We start from the raw sequence: 24,906 nt of genomic DNA, 5'->3' as shown, positions 1-24,906 counted from the left end.
ACCCACTCTGGGAGCCTTGGGCTTAGGGACGAGAGGGGATTTGTCCAGGCCTCCCAGCATGCCAGTGGCAGAGCTAGGGAGCAAACTCAGGCTTTCTACTTTCGCGGCCTCTTATTCTTTTCACCAACTACCTGGTTATAGCCAGAAAAAAATATATATATGGGGTTTTTTTGAGGCCAATCTCCAAACTGAAAGTGAAACAAAGATATTACCTTTCCTGATGTCTTCACTCCTTTCCAGAGGCTAAAAAACAGGACGATGACGACGACAATCAGACAGAGCAGGAGCTGCCACTGGGGCAGGCCGATGTCATGGATCCCACTGCTCTCGTGAAGGTGCAGGACACCACGCCTGACCGGAGGAGAAGGGAAGGGACCAGGGAAGACAGTGTCAGGGAGGATGACCACGGCCTTGACCACAGGCCAGTGCCCAACAGTGCACACCAATGGGGACGAGCTGTGGGCTGCCCTAGCCACTGCCTTGCATCATTCTGGCCTACTCTGTGCAGTCACGGCCTATGTCTAGGATTTCCCTACCCTGGGCCAGCAAATTGGCTCGGGAGACTCCCCACTCAAGGTTGTTTTTTAAACAGGAACAAAAATTTTCAAGGTAACAAAACCTGTTGAGTGCCACCTGCCTTCCAGGTCCTGGGGAGGTGGTGGTAAATAACGGAGCGAGGGTCCCTGCCCTCATAGAGCTCACAGCCTAGAGCGGTGGTTCTCAACAGGATTGGTGGGCAATTTTGTCTCCCAGGGGACATTGGAACATGTGGCAATGTCTGGAGGTGTCCTTGATTGTCACAACTTGGGGAGGGGGCTGTGCTACGGACATCTGGAGAATAGAGACTGGCAACATCCTACAATGCACAGAATAGCCTTAACATCCTATAATACACAGGATGGCCTCTAACAACAAAGAATTATCCAGTCCAAAATTTCCATATTGCTGAGGTTATGAATCCCTGGTCTAGAGATGGAGACAAAAGTAAATATTTCTCTCCTATTCTGGAATATCTACTAAAGCTAAAAGTATGCATATCCTGTGCTTTAGCAATTCCACTCCTGGGTATTTACCCAACAGCAATGTGTACACATGTTCATCAAAAGACATGTTCTAGAACATTCATAGCAGTATTATTCAGAACAATCCCTAATTGCAAAGCACTCAAATATTTATCAACAGTAGAACGGATAAATTATGATATATTTATGAAATAGAACATTATACAGCAACTGCTCTATATGGATGAATCTCTCACACATAATTCTGTAAAAGAGTTCTTTCTGTCTGATTCTATTGATATAAAGTACAACTAACCTAAGGAGTTAGACGTCAGGAAAGATGTACTCTAGGGAGTGAGGGGTGGAGTTACTGACTGAGAGGGGACACATTAGGGACCAGCCATGTTCTGTTTCTTAATCTGGGTGCTGGTTACATGGCTGTGTCCAATGTGTGACACCCATTGAGCTGTCACTTAATGATAGTCACTTGTCTATAATATTTTATCCTTCAATAAAAACAAATAGAACAAACATTTGTGAGGTCTGAGAATATCGAGGTCCCTCGTACGATCTGCAATGAAGGAATGGTAAGTAGCATGCAAACAAAATGACCATTTGCTAATTAGAATCTAATCAAAGTGGGTCAGGATCTAACCAAAGGTGAAATAAGATCAGCCGATAAAATGGTAGACCGGGTCCCAATGGAGGGAGGTTCCCCCACAATTCTACATCCTTGCAGGATAAAGAAATCAGAACTGTTCTGATGGCAGAGGGAAGAGCTTGGGGTGGTGTTTCCTCTGCACCCATATCATTCGCTGCTCACTGAGTGCCAGCTGGGAGAGGCCCATCCTGGGCCCCAGACACACAGCGGGGAACTCCCCACCCACAGTGCCCCGCCTTGGGGAAACTTACATTCTATTAAATGCACAATCACCACAAAGTGTGACAAGTGTGGGGAAAGCCAAGGGAACTGCAAGGACCCCCAGAACTGGTCTCTGCCTGGTCCTCCTCTGAGCCTCATGCTCAGAGGGTACAGTCAGCTGCAAACTTCCTGACACCATTCAAGGCCCAGCTCCAATGTCACCTCTTCTGGGAGGCCTGTGTGATCACTCTTGATAGGAATCTTTCAACCCTTTCAGTTCCTGTGGCTCTTGGCTCATTTCTCAAGCAGAGCCTGCTCCTGCAACATTAGGCTGACTGGGTACAAGGCTCTCAGGATGAGGAGGTGGAGTCACCACCCCTGGGTCCATGGCTAAGCCCAGCCTGGCGGTTAGGCCTGTTAGCTCACAGCAGATGGTTGGATCAGGAACAAGTGTTCACAACCTTTCTTGCTGGCTAAACCCAACAATCCATCTTCTAGAAAAAATGAGACAGACCCAGGACCACCCCAAAGGGAACTGGGAAGGAAAGAGGGTCAGTCACCCACACACTCTCACTGCTTCTCTTAGCAACTCCTCCTCTGACTTATGGTAAATTCCTAGCCCTTCTGTCCAGTTCTTTCACACTGCCCAGGGGAATCATCCATTTCCCCACGGAGACACTTAACCTCCTTGTATCTCCTTCTACAGGGGTTTGCTCTCAGCCAGGAGCCCATTCAGAAAGTGGCTGATTAATAAATTCACACTAGTATGAAAGACAAAAAAAGCTTAATATATTGTCCTTCCTTGAAGTAGTACTTTAATCCGAAAGAAGGACATGTTGATGGCAAAATTTTACACACCTGCAATGAATAAGCTAGAGGACAGTCAATTGTCTGTCTGTCTGTCTGTCTCCCCACTCTCCCTCCTCCCTTTCCTCCTCTCTCTCCTTACCCACCTTCCCAAAGAGAAATATGAGGTAGGAAGAACATAAGTTTGAGCCCTATCAATAAGAAGAAACTTCTCAACATGCACATTAGAATCACCTGGAGATCTTTTTAAAAGTTGCTGGTATCTGGGCCCCACCCTCAATGAATTAAGTTAGAACCCTTGATGCATGGGGCCTGGGCACCAGTGTCTTTTCAATTCCCCAGCTGATTCTACTGGGCAGCTGGAGAGCCAAGACCCACCCAACTAGAGGCCGGCTCAAAGGACAGGTTTCTTTTAGAACAAACTTGAGCCTTCCAGAAACTCTTTACTTTCCTGGCAAAATAAAACTGGCTCCCTGTGCCTAAGGGAAAAAAAAATCCCAGAGAGGCTCATAACAAGTGGGCTTGAAATATTTTGGAAGCCTGAGTCGTTAGATGAGCCCGCAGAATCAGAGGCCGATGGCTGCCCTCGCTGGGAGCAGTGCAAAAGACAGGGGAAGATGCTAGACTTGTGAGGAAAACACGAACCCCAAGTCTGGAAACTTAGTTAGCTTATCCTTGGGAAGAAATTTATATTTGTCCCTGGACAGGTGAAAGTCTGGAGGCCACCACTGACACTGCATAGTTTCATTCATTCATTTACTCATCTGTTCATTCATTTAAAAGTGATGTCTAATATTTGCAAGAATGTGAAGGAAAACAGAAGAATGTGGCACAGAAATTATCCAGGCTCTGGGGTCAGACAGACCTGAACTCCCATCCTGGCCCTGCCACCAGCTGATGTGTGGCCTGAATCCTTTCACCGTTGCCACAAACTCTTTCTGCACATCTGCTGTGAGCCAGGCAGTGTGCTGAGAGCTCGTGACATGGCTGTGGACAAGCAGGTGATGGGTCCAGACACATGGAGTTCCCAGGCAAGTGGACAAGAGCTGGTGCAAACATTCCCCATCTTGAGACTTTTTCCTTTTCAGGAAAATGGCTCTCATGAGGATTAAATTATAGAATGTGAGAAAAATGCCTAGAACCCAGGAAACACTCAACAAATGGTAACTGTAACTACTGTCATCACTGATACGCTTCCAGGAGCAGCAGGCATCAGCAAAGGAGCTAGGGAGCGCCCAGAAAACTCGGCAGTGGGAGTCAGCCAGGCAGGTTCTGCCAAGCAGGTACTGGTGCCTTCGCCCGACCTGGAGAAGAACAGGTGAGTTGAGAGAAGGTGCACAGGTGTGGTAGAGGGAGAGATGGGGAGGGGGGATGTGGACAGGCATGGGCTTCTGCAAGTGAGCATGCGTGAATGAATGAGCAGCGCTGTGTGGGCGATCAAGGCCCACAAAGGCCCACATGCCCCTCCCCAGATGGTCCCCATCCCCACAGCCCCCAGGAAGGATGCTGTGGCTTTAAACTACTCACCCTGCACCAGCTTCCCTTTGCAATCAGTCCCTGTGCCTGGTCCCTCCAAATCCAGTCTCTTAGTCTGTTCCCCCAACCCCCACCCTCTAGGCCCTGTCCCAGGCCAGACCTACATTCTCTTCCTCCGGGACTATTATAAATAAAGTCCCCATCTTCCCCTGACTCTGGTCTCTCTGCCTCCAGTACCCCTAAATCCACCGTCTGTGCTGCTGTAGAACTAGCCATCTGAAGTGCCCTTCTAACTTTGTCACTCTCCTGCCCCCAAAACGCTCCTTATAACCTAAAATAGTGGTTCTCATGGGAAGAATTTTGCCCCTGCCTCCCCAGAGACATTTGGCAACATCTAGAGACATTTTTGGTTGTCTCCTGTGTGGTCCCTTCACATCTGGAGAGGAGGGGGTGCTGCTAGTATCCAGTGGGCAGAGGCCAGGGACGCAGCTAAACATCCAAAATGCACAGGACGGCCCCTCCCCCAACAGAGAATCATCCAGCCCAAAATGTCAAAAGAGTCCAAGTTGTGAAATGCTGGCCTAGAGGACAAAAACATAAGCCTTTCAGCATCCGAGGCCTTTCACCATCGTCCCGTGCCAAGTGCATGCCCTGCCTTTGGCTCCAAGCAATGGCCAGCCCCTTGTCATTCCCCCATCATACGGAGCTCTCATTGCTCTGGGCCTTGGAACTTTCTGTTCCTCAGCCTGAAGCACACTTCCCAGCCCAGCTTGTCTGCCTGGCAAACTTCTTCTCACCTGCTAGTCTCAACTCAGAGAGAATGCACTGACCTGGGCCCTTCTCCTATGCCCTAAGGGAGAGCAGAGAAGGGAAGGGAAGAGAAGAGAAGAGAGAGTGGGCATATCTAAAAAGAGAGAGACCCAGAATCAGGTAGTGAACCCATCTTACACTTAGTCCCTCTTCTTCCCCTTGCTTTATGGGCCCTGTGTTGAATGGTGTCAACAACCCTTTGCCCAAAGTGACTACTAAAATTATGAAAAGAAGGCACTGAACCAACTGTGCTTTCCTTGAAATTTGCTAAAATGCCTCTAGTGTCCAATCAGATGGCTGAAATGCCCCATAATGGGACCAGGTGACCCCATATGCCTGTGAAGACCACTTGCAGGGTCGCAGTGGCTGTCTAGACATTTCATCAGAGAAAAGGCTGGACTCCCGAACTGATTCCCAAGAAAAGGAATGTGAATCCAGCCTCCTCTCCCGAGCAGGCCCAAGCCTTGGGGGTTAGCACAAGTAACTTGGGTTTGTTGCCATTTTCCAGCATTTTAATGAAAATGAATCATCGTGAAGTGTACGGTCCAGACTTTCCGAAGTCTACGGGCCAAATGGGCTCCGTTTGTCTCGACATTTAAGCACAGAGAGTCAGAGGTGGGGTGCGGGGGAGTTCTCTTCCCCACCAGGAATAGGCAGGGGGTAGAAGGGTTCTATCGCTGGCACATGTTCACCAAGGGGCCCTTTTTCAGACACAGTTACAGAGCATCAGAGTTTCGTTTAGCCGCCGGCTGTTTGGCTTCAGGCCCGGAGCCTGGGGAGAATAGAGGATTTGTTCCCTTGAATGATATGTTCAATCCATCAGCTTAAATGAGTACAAGATGGCAACAGCATTGGCCAGCAGGCTCTGAGGAGAGAGAGAAAATTACCTACCCTCCTCAGCGTAGGCACTGGTGGTGCTACTTGCTGGATGCCCAGACTGAGATAGGGTGATGATTTTAAAGCAGAAACATTTAGATGTGCCACTAAAAAAAAGCCAGAGGCAGCTCATGGCTTAGCGACTTAGAAGCTCACAAAAACAGCTCCCGGTGAGAAAGAGACAGGCTCCTATCTACCCTCAGGGACTCCTGTACTGCCGTCCCAAATACACCCCATTGGAGACTCAGACAGGATGGAGGAGAAAGACGGGAGAGAGGCCCATGTACGGGGTGAGAGCCTCAAGTCAGAACCTGGGTTCCGATCCTGGCTCCGCCACTTATCTAAAACCTGAGGCTCCACGTTCTCATCTGTAAAATGGGAATAATTTCCACCAACATCAACTGTGGAGACTAAAGGGGACTTAGATACAAAGAGACAGTTAGTGCCCGGCTCATGGTAGCTATGAAGCTTGGGGGGGTCTTAAAAGGTGAGATGGGGTCTCCATAGGGCAGGAAGCTGCCGAAATAGCCCTGGATTCTGCTCTCCACAACCTCCCCCATCCCCTGCAGCCCTGCACATAGGAATGTCATCTTCTTCCGCCACATTCTGCCCACAGCTGAGCAGGAGGAAGTTTCGGGCTGTAATTAAAGTACCCGGAGTCTCCAAACCCCACCCACCTCCCTCCTGCCGGATGTCTCTGCTGGGGCAGACCTATTGCCATTAAGACGTCAGAGGAGGAATCAAATAATAACTAGACTAGAGACAAGGCTATCATTTTCCAGTTTAATTTATAAGGACAAGGGTTGCCAAGAGCAAAAAAAAAAAAAAATCATGCTTTTTCCTTCACCAGAAGACGATAAAGGAAAAGCATGAAACCAATTACACTTATCAGCAGCGCCCTCTGCCCCACTTTCCTTGCCCGCTTGCAGGTCCAAACCACAGTCATAAACTAGGAAGGTCTAAAATCTTCCCCACAAGCTCTCCAAAGATTCTGGGATTTTCTGAGGCCCTGCCCCTCAGGAGAGCAGAGAAGGCCCTAGATTTTCCATGACATGACACTGTGGAGGTGTCAGCCTGACCGCAGTGAGAATCTTGTTCTGTCTGAGACAGGAGAGAGCAGTGCCTAAGACAGGGGCTTTCAACCTTGACTGGATGTTAGAATCGCTGGGGGAGCTGTCAATAAAAATCCCTCACGCCCTGGCTTGGACCAATGAAATCAGAATCTCAGGGCCTAGGCTCCAAGCATCAGTGGGTTTTAAAGCTTTTCAGGTGATTCTGACGTGCAAGAAGATTTAGAATCACTGGGTGAAGAGCTTGGGCTTCGGAGCCAGCCTGCCTGGGTTCAAAGAAAGCTCATTGGGCTGGTGTGAGGCTTCAATCAACAGAATATACACAAAGAAGCTAGCAGAAAGCCTGCCACACGTGGTAAGCGATGAGCCGTTCATGTGATAGGAAGATGGGGAGGATGCTGTTGCTTAAACAGGTGCTGGCTTTAAGTAACAGCCATGTTTCCCAGCCTTTGGGGGCTGTAAACGTATTTAGAATTTGATGACAACTGTGGACCCTCTCCCAACAAATTTACAAACACACAACTTTGCATGCACGTGCCTGCTGGAATCCATAGGGAACACAGGTCCAGGACCTTAGCGAGCTCTTAGCCCCAAGAGACAGCAGACATTCCAGCGGCCACTTTTAGCCAAACTGAATCTCCTTTGCCCCACTGCACTGAGATGGCAGGGATGGCAGTGGTCCTAAGTGACCCCAATCTCAGGATAATCAGGACTCAGTCCCAGGTCCTTGGCTTAGGGAATGTATAGGACTGAAGAACACTGACCTTGAAGTTTTGTTGCTTATGAATTTGTCGTTTCTTATGCTCTACACCTGCACTACCCAGCATGGTAGCCACTGGCTACATGTAGCTTTTAAAGGTAAGTTAATGAAAATTAAATAAAATTAAAAATTCAGCTCCTCAGTCACAATGGCCACACATTTCAACTCGCTCGATGACCACATGTGGCAAGTGGCCACTGTATTGGACTGTGCAGATATAGAACGTTTCTATTACCGCAGGAAGTTTGACCGGGCAGCACCGCTCTAGACCAGGAGTCAGCCAACCACGGCCCCCAGGCCAAATCCAGCCTGTGGCCTGTTTAGTTACGTCCTGTGAGCTAAGAATGGTTTTTATCTTTTTAAATGCTAAAATAAGACAAAGAAGAATATGCAAGAGATATGGACAGCCTGCAGAGCCCAAAATATTTCCTATCTGGTCTTTTACGGAAAAGTCTGCCAATCCCTACTCTAGACCAGGTGTCCCTGGGGGGTGGGATTTGAGAGGGGTTTACCTGTCCCACCCCACAGCTTATAACACGGAATTTCTGTTGATCTGCTAACACTTGTGTTGGCATTGCTAAAATGGGACTCATCTGAGGAATAAAGATAACAGATGCTCCATTCTGAAGAGACCACCACGCAGACATTTTACATTAGCAGACCGAAAACAAGTTGACCATCACCCACCTCAAGGACATAAAAGAATGGAGTAGAGATTGAGAGAGATCAAGGGAACAACAATATAAATGATGGTTACAGATTAAAACCACAAATAAAATAAATATCCATGGGCCCGTACTGATATAAATGAATGAACGAGTGAGTAAATGAATGAATGACTGAATAGAGGAAAAGAGACAATTCTTCCTTATAGAATTCCAATCAATTAATCCAGAGGGAATGAGGGGATTAGAAAATCACAATTAGACAAACACTACCATAATAATCCTTGCCTGCAAGAATCATTGAAGGATGCTAAGAATTGTGGGTAAAAGTACGATGAGAAACAAGGTATTTACATAACCTCAAAGTAGCTCCCAGGCGACGCTTATTAATTACAAAGGAAATAAGGCGTCCTCTGAACAGGAAGAAGCTGGCAGCTACCACCTGAGACGTGATCAAGATTAACATCCCCCATAATAAGACAGACCAGCACCTGCACCCCTGACACGATGCACTGAGAAGGGTACAACATCACCTCTGTGATATTCTTGCCAAAATGCCTAACCTCGGTCTAATCAAGAGAGAACGAACCAACCCACACTAAGGGCTATTTTACAGGTCAACTGACCAGCACTCTTCAAAAGTGTCAAGATCATGACACTCAAGAAAAGACCAAAGAACTCTTACAGATTGGAGGTGACCAAGGAGACATGACAACTAAGTGCCACAATGGGACTCTAGGCTGGATCCTGGACCGGAAAAGGACATTAGTGGGAAAACTAGCGAATCTAATAAAGGTCTTTAGTAGGTTAGTCAGTCGCATATGCGTGTTAATTTTCTGATTTCCATCGTCGCTCTTTGGTCAGAAGAGGCATCAACATTAGAGGAAGCTGGTGAAGGGTACACAGGAGCTCTGTGGACCACTTGTGCAACTTTTCTCAGTGTAAAATGACTTCAACCTAAAACTTGTCTTTTCTTTAAGACATTCTGTCTTCCACCACCAGTCAGTGCCTCTCACACACACGTGGTCTAACTAATTTCCCTGAGCTGCATGGAGCCGGCCTGCCTCCCATTTCTTGAGTGTCATTCACAAGCCCTGGCTGCTCTGCCCCGCGGAAGCCCCAGAGGGACAGCGGCACAGGCTCCGCCAGACGACAGCTTCAGGATCAGATCGACTTGGGTGCAAGCTGAGCTCCATCACATGCTGGCTGAGCCCCTAGATGTTCCGCTAGCTGACTGCATCTGTTCTTCTGACACCTCCTCAGAGAAGCCCTCCCTGACCACCTGCACTAAATTCCTTTCCCCCCACAATCACCTTCTCCCACATACCTGGTTTTAGTTTCTTAAGGTCACTTATAGTCTCTAAAATGTGGGGGTTTTTTTACTGGAGGTCACGTCTACTGTCTCAAACGTTCCTGCTCCCTGAGCTGTTTACTAGTGTACTGTCTCCCCATCCCCATGCCCTGTGCCAGAACACAAGCTCCTGCAGCTGCCTGGTCCACAGCTGTGTCCTCCGCTGCTAGCCCAGGGTCGGGCCTGGGGTAGCTGCTCGGTACACATTACCAACGATGACCGGTGTGTTCCCCTGCTCTCTGTGGTTTTCCTTAGCGTTTGGCTCAGGTCCTGCCAGCACAGGTCTCGGTGCGCCCAGGTGAACAGGACGAGGGGTCAATAACTTACTCGTAAAACTCCGCTGCCGGCGTGAACTTGTACTTGGAGTACTTGGTGTGGTTGCCCAGCACGGAGCCGTTGAGGAGCTTGGGGTCAGTGCAGTTGGGGCTGTTCCAGGCGTGGCCACAGTCGGTCCAGGGCAGGTTGAAGGTGAAGGAGGAGAAGAGGTAGTACAGTGACCAGGCGATGATGACGTTGTAGTAGAAGCCGACATAGAGGGCGATGAGGATCACGGCATAGCCAACTCCTGGGTGGGGGGCAGCGGGGGTCAGGCAGGGGCTTCCCGGGCCCACCCGGGAGCCACCTCTCCCGGGGAGGTGGCTCCAACCACTGCACTCCCCAACCCCTATGCCTCTCTTTTTCTGTAGCAGATTGTCAGAGCCCTGCCTGTGTCCCCATACACCACCACCCCTTTGCCTGAGGGCTCTCTCTTGCCACTGGAGCCCCTTCCGCTCACTCATCGGGTGGGTGAGAGGTGCCAGGACCTTAATGCCCCCAAGATCAGCCCGGTCAGCCACTGGAGCATAAACGTCCCAGCTCCTCGCCCCTCGAGCAGGATGACACCGAGGCGTGTAACACTCTCTCCCAGTGGGACTGAGCCCCCTGCCCATGGTGGAACTGGCTTATTGGCTGCCTCCCCTCCCCTATCACCTGCTGGCACTTCCCGGGATCACCTCCCAGAACAACTGGAACCCTTACACAGGAATCCTTGTCTCAGGACCTGCTTCTGGGGAACCCCAAGGAAGCACGCCTTGCTTAGACCTTCAGTCCTGTGTGTTCTCTGGGTTCTGTTTTCAACCATCTGCTTCATGTACCAATCTCATCTTCCTGAATGTATCAGAAGCCCCTTTAGGGCTAATTCTATGGCTTTTCCTATAGCAGATGTGCTTTTGCCTCCCTGGCATTACCTCAGGCATTCCTAGCACATGAGGTTTGCATGAGGCTAATCCCCCACTTCCTTGAGCTAGCTGTAGTCACGTGACTCAGGCCTGGCCAATCAGAGTTCTGCTTCCCCATCACCACAGTGATTGGTTGACAGAAGAGCACATGACTCAAGTCAAACCAACGAGAGTCTTCTTTGGGACCTTTAATGAAGCTATGTTGATACAAGGTGTTTTTGTTTTGTTTTGTTATTGTTAAACTTGGTAGGATTTAATCTTGTTGTTGCTGATGCCCAGCTTTGCTAGCACCTGAAGAGAATATGCCTGAGAACTATGCTAATACTGAAGAAAACAGACTTGAGATGGAGAGAGATCGACAGAGATTCCAAATAACATTATTTAAGTACTTGGATCAAGCTGTACCTGAAGCTAGAAAAAACTCCTAGACTTTACTGTACCATAAGCCAATAAATTTTCTTTTATATTGAAGCCACTTTGAGGGGATTTCTGGAAATTAAGCAAAAAACCTCCTAACTAATACACATGTCACATAAGCCTCTTTTCCCAGCCTGTATCTATTATAGGACTGAGTATGTTGGAGGTACTCAAGAGATGGGCCAGCTGAGAAGAGGCTCACAGCAGTCACACTGGCCCTCAGTGCCATCTGGGCCCAGCTCTCTAGTGCTTGGGAGCACTAATTCTTACCCCACATCCTCACAGTGGTATCGGGGCCAAGAAATAGCAGTTGCTATGGCCATTTTATCCAGATGTGCTCTAAGTCCTGAATGCCAGCAGACTTCCTCTTATATCCCAGCTGTGATCAATTAGTTGTGGCTGTTGTATTAAGGATTATGAGGCAGCTTTCCAGCTGAGCCCAAAAAAGGTCCGTGATCAATTTATCATGTCTGCCATGGGAACGAGAGGGAAGAGTAGTGGTGTGTGTGCTGGGTACTTCTGACACTTCCGTGAATATTTCTCCTAAAGGAACCGACTCCCTCTGGTCACTCAGCTACAGAGCCTGGACTGGAATCCAGGTTTCTAGACTTTTCTAGGCTAAAGCTGCTCCTGACACACCCAATGTTCTCCATGTAACTTTGAATGGTCAACGCACTTGACCTTGGCAATACCTGTGAACGACAGGAGAGTTGTTCCACCTCAGATCCCACCTTTGGAGTAGATTCTCCAGTGGCTCACAGAAGTCTTTTTGGGCAACCTTTGACTCCCCCAGACCCATTCTTTACCTTTGAAGAATGGACAGATCTTCCACACCGTGGCTGCCCCTTCCCGGTTGTACTGGCCCAGAGCCAGCTCCATGTAGAACAAGGGCATCCCAGCAATGATGAGGAACAGAGTATATGGGATCAGGAAGGCACCTGGAGGACACAGAGGCAGAGCGTGACCACCAAGACCCCTGGCCGGCCTTGGGCTTGCCCCTCAGAGGGCTCAGATCAATGTCTGCCAGAGCCGTGAGGGTCCTCATTCATCTGTTCACCTGGCCATTTCCCAAGGGGTGTTTCGTGCTAGGTAAATAAAGGTACATTGAGCAATTAATACAAATCATCGTGTTAATAGTTGTGGTGGTAGTGATAACCATAATCATACTCATGAGGTTCTGTGGTCAAATTAGTAAAATCTGGGTTAATCAAAGCTAAACAGGCTTGCTTCTTACAGGATTCTCCTAGTATTCGATACACAAGCACACACTGTGAAGTGCCATGAGCGGAATGGCAGGTGCAGTCTTTACCAAATTTATTTAAACTCAGAATCTTTTCTTTCATGAGTCATCACTCTGGGGAAGGCCAATTGCCGCAAACCCTTCCTTTTATAGGTAATAAAATTGAGACGAGAGAGGGAGAAAGTGCCCAAAGTTACATAGGATTGGGTTTCTAATTTTGCTCATATCTCCATCATTTTAAGGTCACGTGGGGCTTTCCCAAACACAATCCCACTGGATTCTTCTTAGTCTCACTGCAGCTCGCAGACATAGTCAGACAGGGTCATAATGTCCCTCCGGGGGAAACTGAAGGCAGAGAAGGGAGTCCAGTTGGCCCCGTTTGTGCTGCTGGTGAGTGACAGAAGCAGGACTCCCATTCGTGTTCGTTGGACTCACTCTTTACAGGCGGCTGGAGGGACCAAACAGGCCAGAGGCTTGAGTCTCTGACCGGGAAGATGCCACCGCGAGCGTCACAGAGACTACAGGGACCCTTTGGCAATGGGCAGAAACTAATCCCCGGGAGACTTCCTGGTGGAATGAGACGCGTCTGAGTTGCAGAGACACTTCTCAGGCTGCCTGGCAGCCTGGGGTGAGCTTGGGGGGCTCTGACGCTGCGAGGTGACTCACTGGGATACAAGCCACGTCAGCCCAGGCTGCAAGGCTGCAAGCGTGACCGGAGCGAAATGCCAGCTCCTGTTCCTGACGCAGCTGGAGGTGGCCAGGCCAAATCCACACTCCTCCTGCCATTGGCCTTTGGCAGAGATGCCGTCACCCTGGAAACCAAACACTCTCCGACCCGCCCACACCAGGAAAGTGCAGAAACTGGGAAATATTATAGCGATGGCAACGTTAGGAATATAACAGCCCCTACTGTGCACCAGCAATTTCCATGCAATGTCTCATTCGGTCCTCACAACAAATCCTAAAATGCAAAGATGGCTACTACCTCTATTTTACAGATGTGGAAACTGAGACTCCAAGCCAGCAGAGAACTGTGGCAGTCACATGACACCCAGGGTCAAACTCACCCAGCTACTCCAACTGTCAGTCTCCACTTTCTTCGCAGGGCTTCTCCTCAGGCAGCCCTGGGCTCTTAGGGACAAAGCAGGAAGGGTGGGCCCCAATGTTCTGAGACCCAGTCCCTTTTGTAGCAGGAGGTGGACCAGCAGGGGGCGGTAGGGAAGAAACTACTAGGAAGTGAGCACCTCCTGTGGATCCAGCAGAGCACTGGGCACTGGACATCTGTGACCCCATTCACCCCGCCCAGAAACCATCCAAGGCAGCAACTGCTATTCCCACTTTTCAGAGGAGGAATCTGTGGCTTAGAGAAATGAAGCGACTTGACCAAGCTCACTCCACTGTTAAGTGGTGGCTCTGGAATTTGGGTCCAGGTCTGCCTGGCTCCAAAGCTTCAGAGCTACTCTCCACATATTCTGCAGACTCCAGAACATTCCAGCCTAGATGACGGTCGTGAGTCGGAATAGAATCTTAGAGAGGGGGCGTTCTGAAACTTGGGATCTGGGGCCAGCTGAGCCACCTGATCTGTTGGTCACAGGCTGACTCAATGCTCCAGCTGCTGCTCCACACTGGACTTCTTTGAAACAGCCACATGCCAACCTCTCTCTTCCTCTCTTCATTTCTTGCTTTCAATCTCTCCCCTTGTCTCTCTCTGACACCCTGGTCTGGCACGGCACCCCACGCCTGTTATAGTAATGGTGGTGGTGATGGTGCTGATGCTGGTGATGCTGATGGAGGTAGGTGGCGGTGATGATGGTAGTGATGCTGGTGACAGAGGTAGGTGGCAGTGGTGATGGTGGGGTTGGTGAAAGTAATAAGCACCATCTGTAGAGCATCTCCTATATGCCAAACCACATTAAGTTTTTACATAATTATTCATTTAAAACCATCACTGAAAGATAATTACCACTAATCCCATTTAACAGATGAGGAAACTGAGGCCTTTTTGAAAAAGATCAAGTTGCTTGTCCAAACTAGTAAGGATGCAACTTGGCTTCAAATCTGGATCAGTTTGAGCCCAAGTCTGCCTTGTAACCACCTGCTACTCCCCTTGGCGGCCTGGAGCCAGAGAGTAGGGGAAACAGATGTATGAAACTGTTTAATAGGTCTGACAGACTAAAGTCAGTGGCCCAAGGCTCTATCGGGAAGGGAGAAGCCAGTAGTCACAGCTCAGATCTTGGCACTGCGGTTTGCCACTGGTGACTCGATGTTATTTTCTACAACAAAGAGAAAGAGCAACACCAGCCAATTAACCAGGTGTCTCACTCTGGCCAGTTTCCTTAACTCCAACCTGCCAGGTGGCACAGCCAGCAGATAGGTAAGCTGCCCAGTCTGAGATTCATCTCCGCTTGTGCTGGCTGGGAGTCCCAGCAGCAGGAGAGAAGGAGGGGAGACGATGGGTCTGCACAAGCCTGAGGCTCTTCTCTGTGAGAGCGTTTGATGCGGGCCAGCCAAAGCTTCGGGTGGAAACAGACCAAGAACACGCAAGAATGATGAAATGGCTGAGTATGAATGAAACCAGAGAGCTGCCGAGTGGCCAGTGCCTTCTTCTCAAAGAGGACATCAACCAGCAAACTGGCCCACATCTCCTTGCAAAAAGATCTGGAGGAAGCCAGGGCAGAGCTGAAGAGTCAGAACGGGGCTTCAGGGGTGACTGAGGTCAACCGAGGATGCCTCTCTTACAAACAGCCCTGAAGCAGCTCCTGGGAAAACGAGACTGGATTGCAAACTTCCTAGAAGTTACCGCCCTGCAAGGCCCATAATTGCCACATTCCCACAGCCCTGCTACGTCTCCATGTGTGGCGGTGCCAGCTGCAACCAGCCTCACGCAAGGCCTGAGAGCTGAGAACCTCAGAGGCCACAAGCCCAGAATCCTGGCTCTGGAATGTTCTGGCCATGTAGGTTCTGGTCTGACCTATAAAAACGCAGGCAGGGCAGACCTCCCCAGGGTCTCAGCTCCTGGGAGTCTCCAACACATGTGCATGTATACAAATGCACACCTGTACACTCTCATGCAAAGGTAGACACGTACTTCTGCACATCGACACACTCACACAAACACACGAGGAAAAGAACTGTCAACTGTGAAAGGGATTTTGACCAGTGGCTTTTGGATGAATTTAGGAAGAAAAGCACCTATCCCATCACCTTTGGCCCAAGGCACACTGCCAGATACCCCAGTATTAGAGAGGAACCCTACTGGTCACAGAGGGGTTCTGGAATCTTCTGTGCAGATGCCAAGTCCTCAGGAAGGGAAGCCCAGTGGTCACTAAGTTCCAAGTGGGGTGTGCCAGAGCGGACCCTGGGCAGGTGAGGAGGACCCCAGGAAAGGGTTGGGAGTGCCTTTGGGAGGGGGCTCCGCAAGAGGTAGTATGGTCCAGGCCTGGTGGAGAATCGGAGGGAAACAGAGGCAGTGTGATCACAGAGGGGCTGCAGGAAGGAGAGGAGGGTCCCCTGAGACCGAGCTGGACCGGGTTCCCAGTCTGTTGAGGGCAGGATTCCTCAAACTGAATTCTGGCCACACTCTGATATATTAAGAAGTGAAAACCCTCAGAACTGTTCCCTGGGTGCCCACAGCTTGGCTACAGGTTGTCACTGCCTGCAGCTTTCACCAGAGTCCCAAGAAAACCCTGGTCAATGCTTAGAGCAGCCAGATTTGTCCCTCCCCCCCAAACATCCCAAGGGCATACAGACAAGCCGAGGATGGACAGTGTGGTTGCAGGTGGCTGGGTCCTTCACAGAGCACAGCTGTCAATGCCTGCTGGAGGCTCGCCAGCATGGAGGACTTTGAGGCAGTCCCTTGGGCAACTCATGTCCCTGTCCCAAGTGAGGCTGGCTACTCCCTCTTGTGGCCAAACAAGACTGCTGGCCACAAGCAAGTCCAAGGCCAAGGACTTCTCCAGGCCACTGCCAACCCCATGACCAAAAAAGGACTTCCGCAGTGTTACCCGGATCCCCTCCAGGAATGAAGGACTTACTCCCCCCGCAGCTGGGACTGTTCTGGCCTCAGCCATCAGCCTTTGGAAATTGCCTTAGCTGAAGAAAGCCAGGTGGCCACACCCCAAGGCCACACCCCCTTCTCAGGGCAGCGGGCATCCAATGACTGATCGACACTGGGGCATGCAGTCTCGGCCCCTTCACTTCAACTCAGGACAAGTCTAGAATGCCATCCCAGATCCAGAGGTCCCTGTGGTCAGCTGAGGCTTTGCTGAACCTGGCAGCCCCACCTCTCCATCTGGCCAGCAGTGCCGCCTCCCCTTTTCCCGAAATCCTGCCCGCTGCGGCCTTCACCTGCTGCCTTCGCTCTGTCCTTCAGAGCCATGGGGAGCAAAACAAATGCATCTTCCCAAAGCAATTCTTTGAGCTCCGGTGTCAGACGTAGGGTCTGCCTCCAGGTCTTTGCCTGTTCAACAGCTGGCTCCGTGGCCATTTCTGTAGGGAGACACTCTGGTTCCTATAGTAGACCAAGCCCAGATCACTCAAGTTTGTCAACCCAGAGACTCTGTCCCGGGGTAGGGTAGCTGAGCCATGTGGTGCCAACTTCTGTGTCTTCCTCCCCAAGACTGATCTTCTCCTTGGGGCCCTCAATGACCACTGTGGGCCCCTGCCCAGTGGCCTCAGGGTCCCTGTGACCTCAGCCCACGTGGGATCTTGTACCTCTTCGCCCCTTCCCCTGCACTTCCCTGAGACCACGAAGAGCAGCCAGACAAGCCCCTGTGCAAGTGCCGCTGCTCCGAGAGGGCAGATTCTGCACAAAGTGATGAGAGCCAGCTGTCTTGGCCCCTCCAGAGTCACTCCCTCACCTTCACTTTGGGTTCTGCCAGCTGACATCTGGGCCTTATCTCTGAAACCAGGGAACAGCACAAGCAAGGAAACACGCCCTCCCCAAAAGATTAAACCCCACCCCTCTAAGGAGGGCAATGTGGGTAGAATTCAGGGAAATTAGTGTCGGGGCGACCCCTCCCCACATGACAATCCTCCCTCTGCTCTCAACTTTGCAGGATCTAGACTTGATTTTTACTAATAAATCTGCACTTTCCATATAGCTCCTTGAAAGTTCTGGTTTCCCATCTCCTCCATCCTGGTCTCTTTAAGAGGAACAAATCAGACGTTTTGGATGCTCAGAACTACATTATAGAGGGAAATAGGATCCACAAAGAACAGAGACGGAGCTCACCTCCCTCATCTCAGACATAATACCTCCAATAACAGAATCCAAAATGACATTAACTTTTAGGATAACTACAATAGACTATGAGTCTCTTACAGGCAAGAACTGCCTTTTGCTCAACTCTATATTCCTGGCATATGATGGGCATTTAGTAAATGCTTTTTGGTTAAATAAATGGATCCCAGCAGTGACTCACACTGCGGATGCCGCTAATGAAAGCCCCAGGGCCTTTCTCCACTCCTGCTGTGGCCTAATCCTTACTTAGGAAGCTGGGCTTGGACCGCAGGGCAGGATGTAACATTTAGCCCCATGAAACCCCATCTTTTTGGAAGCAGCCCCTCTGGATCCTTTTGGCCAGCTCAGAGTAAGGGGCCAAATCATGCTGGTGACCCCAGATCAAGGTCTCAGCTCCAGCCCCCAGCGAGTGCCTCATTCCTGCATACTTGTCAGCCGGGGGCCACACCAGCTGGCTGGCTGGCTCATGTGCAGCTGCGCTGAACAATCAGTGTGGGGCTCTGCCAGCTTGGGTGTAGACAGCCCCCTACAGCCAGGCCAGATGAGAGGGCACTGAGTTTGCAAACTCCTGCCCTCTGTTCCAGCCATCACCTCACACCTGGCCTCAAGAACCCCAGATATTTTGGCCAAGAGGGTTCCCAAAGGGCTGGGAGTACCTGAGACTACGAGTTTACTTGGGGAAGGAGGGAACCCCATTGGTGACCCGGAACCACATCTCTCCTGGGACCGCATGAGGGAATGTTAATCCCCATTTTCCCAGGTGAGGAGACTACAGCGAGAGGAGGTTGGGCTGTCAGAATCCGGGGCAAAGCCCAGCTCTGGATTCTTGCTGCCCCAGGCGCAAAGCACGATCAATTTCTAGTCTCACTTCCCTTCATCAATGTCCTCTTAGAAGCAATCTTGCTCCCTCGAAACTCAGGAGCCCGCCCTGCTCCTGGGTCTAGCCCGTAGTCAAAAATCATTGAACAACAACAGTAATAGTAAAAACTCTATTTATGAGCTCCTGCTACGTGCCAGGCACTGTGTGGGGTACCATGTGCATCTGACCTCTAACGTCCTATCACCCCACAGGAAGGTACCATTATTCTCCTCTTCCGCACAAGGAAACTGAGGCCCAGAGAAGATCAATGACTTGTCCAAGGCCACACTTCCTGGATTCAGGCTTGGATTCAAACCCAGGTCTGTCTGAATAAGCTAAAGGCCACGGTTCTAACAGCTGAGTTGTCAGCAGGACATGTCTCGAATAGAAGTAGCCATTTGCAAAGGATAATTCACAGTGGCCCCTTGCCTGGCAGGAAGGCAGATGTGGGGACCCAGCTGATCTGCCCAATACCCCCCGGGGACCGGCACAAGCCAGGCCCAAGACCACAGGTGCAGAGGGAGAATCGAGAAGCCTGGAAACAGCTCCACCGCCAGGCACTGCCTCCCTGTTTGAGAAGGTTGTGGACAGAGGCCTGGAACTGCTGAGAGTAGCTTTTCCCACCCGAAGCCTCCTGCCCTCCTGCATCCCAGCAGCTGGCCTCTGGGAAGATGTTCAGACAGGCTGATCTTTCTCAGTAATTCATTCAGAAAATATTAGCCAGGGGCCTAAATGATTGACACCTTTATCATTTCATAATATCCTCCAGCCTGAGCCAGTGTGAACAGCCGGACTTGGAGGTTCCCATGTTCATACTGGCCTCAGAAAGGCGTACAGGCTGTTCAAGAGTAGGGTGGGTGAGTCCTGGCTTGGGTGCAGTACTGAGCCAGGTCACTGCATACAGATGGATCTCAGGGGTCATCTAAGCTTACCTTCAGCTGTCGCAGGGAATGTGCGGTCACAGAGGGGCTGTGACATGCCGAGGCTCACAGAGCTGGAATTCGAACTCGGGTCTTTCGGCTGCTTCCACAATTACAGAATACCTTGTAACTGCCAGCCTGCTTGCCCATCTCTGGGGCTGACTTTAGAGTTACTGGATGAGAATTGATCTGCAAGGAACGGCCAGGAAGTCTCCGCATAGACAAAGCCCAGAAGAGGCCAGCTGAGCAGCCCTCAGAGAGATGAGGAGTAAGTTAGAAAAGGAGCTGCCTCGGACCGTGAGATGGGGGCTGCCATGCTCCATCATGCCAACCACGGACATCCTAGCCAGAAATGGAAATTCACTGGTAGAACATCCCCACCCAGGAGCCTGGCATTCAAGGTCTCCACAGCCCGGCCCAAACTTGCCTCGCCACCCTTATCTCTCCCAGCTTGCCCTTCAGCCAGGCTGCACTCCTCGTTTCTGAGACGATCCACGTGCATTCTTGCACAGCTAGACTACCTCCTCCTTTCACGAGGCTTGTCCACGCCTCTCCCGTCCCGAGGAGCTGAGCTCCAACCACAGCCCACCTCTTCTGAGTCTTTCCTCAGCAGCAGTCCTCAGGCCTTCAGAGCACTGGTCACCTCTCCCATCTATTTCACATGTCATCATAACGATGTTACTAAGAAGCAGCAGCTACCTGCACTAAGGCCATACACCATGCCAGGGTCTCCCCAGGCATTAGCACTTTTAGTCCTTGCAATATCCCTCAGAGCTGAACACCATCACAATCACGCATCGCTTAACAACAGGATATGTTCTGAGAAATGTGTCATTAGGCACTTTCGTACAAACATCACAGAGTGCACTTATTCAAACCTAGATGGGATAGCCTACTACACACCTAGGCCACGTGGTACTAGATCTTACAGGACCAACGTCATATATGCAGTCCATCATTTACCAAAAAGTCGTTATGCAGCGCACGCCTGTAATTCCATTTGACATGTGAAGAAACTGAGGCTTGCAGAGTTGCTCAAAGTCACACAGCTAGAAGTCGGAACCCAGAATGCCACAGTCAAGGCTCCTAATCTCTAGGCTGCCAGCCGCCCCCACTCCCCCCAGACCCCGCCAGCGCACGCTGCCTCACTTGGTCAGTTACTGCAGGGGCTCCTACTGTTTCTGGATAGGCCTTAGGTCTTTGAGGGCTTGGACCATTTCTTTAATTTATTCACTCAAGAGAAGTTTGTTGGGCACCTTCTACCACATTTCTAGAATCTAAGCCTTATCTCGGGCATTAGAAATATAGGGATAAAAAAAAACACAGTCTCTGCTGTCAATGAGCCCAGGCCGGTATGGAAACAGACCTGCAAAGAGGCAAAAGACCAGACAACTCGGGACGGGTGATGTGAGGGGCAAGCAAGCCTAGGAGAGGGAGCTTCCGGCCAGCTTTGTCTAAAAATTGGAACATGTGACAAATGTGCTCCGTTTTGTACCCTAGACCCCTTATATGTCACCTTGCAAACAGCAGGCGCCAAGTGAGAATACAGTGTCAGTGAAAGCCATGGAATATCCATCTAGCTGATGCGTCCAACTGACCATCTGGGGTGCTTTTAGTTTCAACGAACACTTATAACAACGGAAATGATGTGTAGCAGCGTGACAATGAAGCTCTTAGGTGACGAAAGCTCCTGGCAAGCAGACGTGGCGGTCAATACATCTAGGCGACTCCCACAGAGCCTAGCACTGTGCCTCCCACTGAGAGGAACCGATAAATAATTGCTGATGGATGATGGAGCCTTCCTCTGTCTATGGGCACACAGTCTCAGTCACCGAGGACATGCTGGATGACGCGTCCTAGGGTCTCTCAGTCTGTCTGTCATTCATCATCTCCCAGCCTGCTAAAAATACCGAGAATCTGCATGTCCTCCCTCCCCGGGTCCAAGGGGCCAGAATGCTTAAACCTGAGCAGAAACTTTCGAGAAGCTGCAGGAGCCAAATGTGGAAAAGTTCCACCTCTGGATCATCTGTTTCCCATTTCTCACCCAAAGCAAAGGTCCACAGTACACACTGAGGCAAACAGCGGGGTTCCAGCCCCTATGGGACGAGGTCACAAGCTTTCCCTCTACCCAGTTCCAAACCCTCATCCTGCCTCCCTCTGACCCCCGGAGTCCTGAGCCACTGCTGGGCAGAACGGCCCAGTGAGAGAGGTTTCCAGAGCTGCATCACCCTTTTCTAACTTCTTTCTCCGGGTCGTTTTCCCAGCTCTCTGCAGGGCATCCCTGAGCTCCTCCCAGCAAGGGAGGCAGAATGAGGGTGGTCTGGACACTCCAGTAGAAAAGGCCCTCAGGAAGGAGCTGGAGCCTTAGGACCCGGTGTCCTTCCCCCTGGGTTGCTTCCCCAGGGCTCTGCCCCCTGACTGGGCTGTAGTTGACTTCTAGGCTCTCAGCCTAGGTGGGCGGGTATCTGTCACCCAGCAGGGGGAAGGGGAGAGAGCCTGGCCACTCCACCAGAGTCTTCTCCAGCCCCCACTCCCACTCCATCCCACAATGTGGCCAGGATTCCAGGAGATGGAGTCTTCATCCCAGTCACCCAGGCCTCCTGCTTCAAGGACAGGCCAGCTCTTGGTCCCTACTGACACAACCCACCCAGACTGTGCACTCTGGCCCCTCCAGCAAATCAGCCACGAACCTAAGGTGGACTTCTCTCTGACGCTAGCTTTTCTTTGTGTGTCTCTGTTCCAAAGTCTCTGTCCCCAAGAGGGCAGGGCCTCCCCAACGCCTTCAGGGAACCCAAGTCCTCTATCAGGCTCAGAGTGCTGGATTTAGGGTCGCCACACCTGGTTGTCATATCCTGTGCGCTTCTGGCGCCCCTTCAAGAGCTCTCCAAATCGCCACCTTCCTTCCTGTGGCCTATGAAAGGTCAGGGTTCCTCAGCCAACTTGGTGCCCAGATTCTGTCCTTCCACCCATGCATCAATCATGTCTAAGGTCGTGCCTTGATTTCCCTCTGCCGGGGACTCCAATCCTTTTCCGAGAGCCCTGTCCAGTCCCTTCCTGCACCGCAGACATGCCCGTGTGCTTCCTGCTCCCCTCCCTCCTGCGTCCCAGCCTTCTCCCCAGCCTCGGCTGCAACAGGTGGCCTCCCTTGTCCACACCCCCAGCCCATTAGGGGGCTCACCGCCGCCGTTCTTGTAGCAGAGGTAGGGGAAGCGCCACACGTTGGCCAGGTCTACCGCGAAGCCTACCACCGACAGCAGGAAGTCGATTTTCTTGCCCCAGGTCTCCCGGGGCTGCTCGTCGCCGCTGCGGGACGCCAGGAGGCACTGGACTCCGTTGCGCTCTTTCACCACCAACAGCTCCGCAGCTTTGCGCGCCCGCAGGGGCTGCGCGGGCCCCGGGTCCGCGCCGCTGTTCTCGGGCTGCACCTGCGAGTTCATCCGCGCCAGAAGCATGGGTGCGGCTGGCAAGACGGACTTCAGCGGTACCGGGAGCACGCCGAGGCTCTGCTTGGATAAGGGAAAAGATGTGGTCACTGGGCCATTCCTCCCTGCTTGCGCCTCCCAAGACCTCCCGAGAGCGCCAGGGACACAGTGGCCAACGCGCGCTGAGCAGACGCAGGGATCCCAGAAAAGGGCGCGCGCCTGTTAGAAAAATTTGGAGACAGTGGTAGCGGCGCGCCGGACTGAGACGGAACTTAGAGGTGGGGACCGCCTCTGCCCGCCCTATGGATCTGGCTTGGGACCCCACGGCGCTTCCCTCATTCGCCCGCTCCCTCTCGCCCCCAAACGGCGGGGTTTGGACATGCCGAGCTGCCGAGGCTGAGGTTTGAGGGCGGTGAGCTGGCCCGGTGCAGATTGCTGTCCCCACCCCCGGCTCGGGTCTGCGCCACCTCCAACAGCCCCAGGAGCCTCCCCGGACAGTTACACCTCTGCACTTCAAACTCGCCTGCCCTCTAGCTCTATGCGTCTCAGCTTGGGCCTCCCCGGCACACCTAGGCCAGTCCCGCGCGCAGGGCGCACTCACGTGTCCGGCAGCGACGGGACCCTGGGTGCCGCGCGTCCTGCCTGCCCCCGACCCCTCCTCGCCTCCGCAGGCTGTGGGGCGCGGGCTGGAACTGGGCTCCGCCGCGTGGCGCTCGGGCGCGGCCCGAGGAGTGTTGGAGGCGCTGGGCGGCCGGCGGGGTGCGGGCTGGCTGGTTCTGGCCGCGCCGGGGCGGGGGCCGGGCTGGTAATGTAGCCTGCGCCCCAGGTAACGCGCCGATTGCATTAACCCAGCGCCGGGCCCGCTCCGTCTGGAGCCTGTTAGCACTAATGGAGACTGACAGCGCGGCCGGGGATGGGCAGGGGCGGGGGCGCGGCGCGGGCTCAGGGGGCGGCGGGAGCCCCGCTCCTGGCAACGCGCGGGACCTGGGCGCCCATTCCCTTTCCCGGGGGCACCAGGCTCTGACCTCCGACCACGGGAAGAGAGCGAGACGCCCAGAACTAGGGTCTGAGTCTCGTCCGAGAGGGGGCCCGGAAAAGACTCCGGGGAGCGAATGACTCGGTTCGTCCCAGCTCTGTCGTCCGCGGCAGGCCACTTAAACTACCCTGCCAGAGTTTCTCCGTCTACTAAGTGGGGATGTTCTGCTCCGTATCGAGGACGGCAAATTGATGCTGGTGGGCCCTTGGGCTGGTTCTGTTTGGCTGGCTCTGGGTTGAAAGGTCACTACCTAGCGCGTTCTCCCACCTTTCTGTTATGGGCAGGCCAGCAAGGCATTTGAAGTTGTGACCTCTATTCTATGAGGCTGAGAACCGCTATTCATTCATTCATTCGCTCATTGATTCACTCCTTCATTCATTTGTTTCTACACCTGCCTGCTATGTGCCAGGCGCTGTTCTAGGCTCTTGCAGGTACATGAGTGGATGGCTCACTCAAAAATCCCTGACATGATGAAGCTTACATTCTGTCAGGGGAAGACAGGGGAAAACAAGAAACATAATGAATAAACACCTTATCTGGTATGTGAGAAGGTGACATTTAAACTAGTAAAGGAGTGAGCCATTTGGACCTGGTGTTCCTTTATTCATTCACTCATTTATCTATTGGCTAATTTATTCATTCATCAAACAGATGCTGATCATCTGCTATTTGCCTGAATAGTGCCAGCTAGTGGAGCTATGGAGATAGTTCCTGCCATCAAGGAGCTAACAGTCAGTGTGTAAAGACTCAATCACAACCCAAGGTGGTCAGGATGTGACCACAGGAGTGTGGGAATTGGGTGGAGCTGAATCAACTAGTAAGGAGTGGGGTGGTGATCCAAGAAGGCTTCAGGGAGGTGACAACACTTAAGCAGG

General features: G+C 51.7%; 1 protein-coding gene across 2 annotated transcripts in view; it reads right to left on the bottom strand.

Moving 5' to 3' along the window:
• SLC6A2 (solute carrier family 6 member 2) overlaps positions 1-24,559 on the bottom strand; it is a 52,404-nt gene extending 27,845 nt beyond the window's left edge. Inside the window, exons 1-5 of one of the 2 annotated variants that reach the window (XM_070500333.1) lie at positions 23,597-24,559; positions 22,752-23,076; positions 12,119-12,250; positions 10,006-10,243; positions 213-351 (exon numbers count right to left, since the gene is read on the bottom strand). In XM_070500333.1, the coding sequence (XP_070356434.1) occupies positions 213-351; positions 10,006-10,243; positions 12,119-12,250; positions 22,752-23,076; positions 23,597-23,839 (1,077 nt within the window). In that variant the 5' untranslated portion in view covers positions 23,840-24,559. The remainder of the gene's footprint in view (positions 1-212; positions 352-10,005; positions 10,244-12,118; positions 12,251-22,751; positions 23,077-23,596) is intronic. The other variant, XM_014827664.3, reaches the window with a different exon arrangement.
• Between the last annotated feature and the right edge of the window lie 347 nt (positions 24,560-24,906).

This window comes from Equus asinus, chromosome 28, assembly GCF_041296235.1.
Source record: "Equus asinus isolate D_3611 breed Donkey chromosome 28, EquAss-T2T_v2, whole genome shotgun sequence".
Classification (NCBI taxonomy): Eukaryota; Metazoa; Chordata; class Mammalia; order Perissodactyla; family Equidae; genus Equus; species Equus asinus.
The sequence above is the reverse complement of the archived record's forward strand: the minus strand, read 5'-3'. Positions and strand labels throughout refer to the sequence as shown.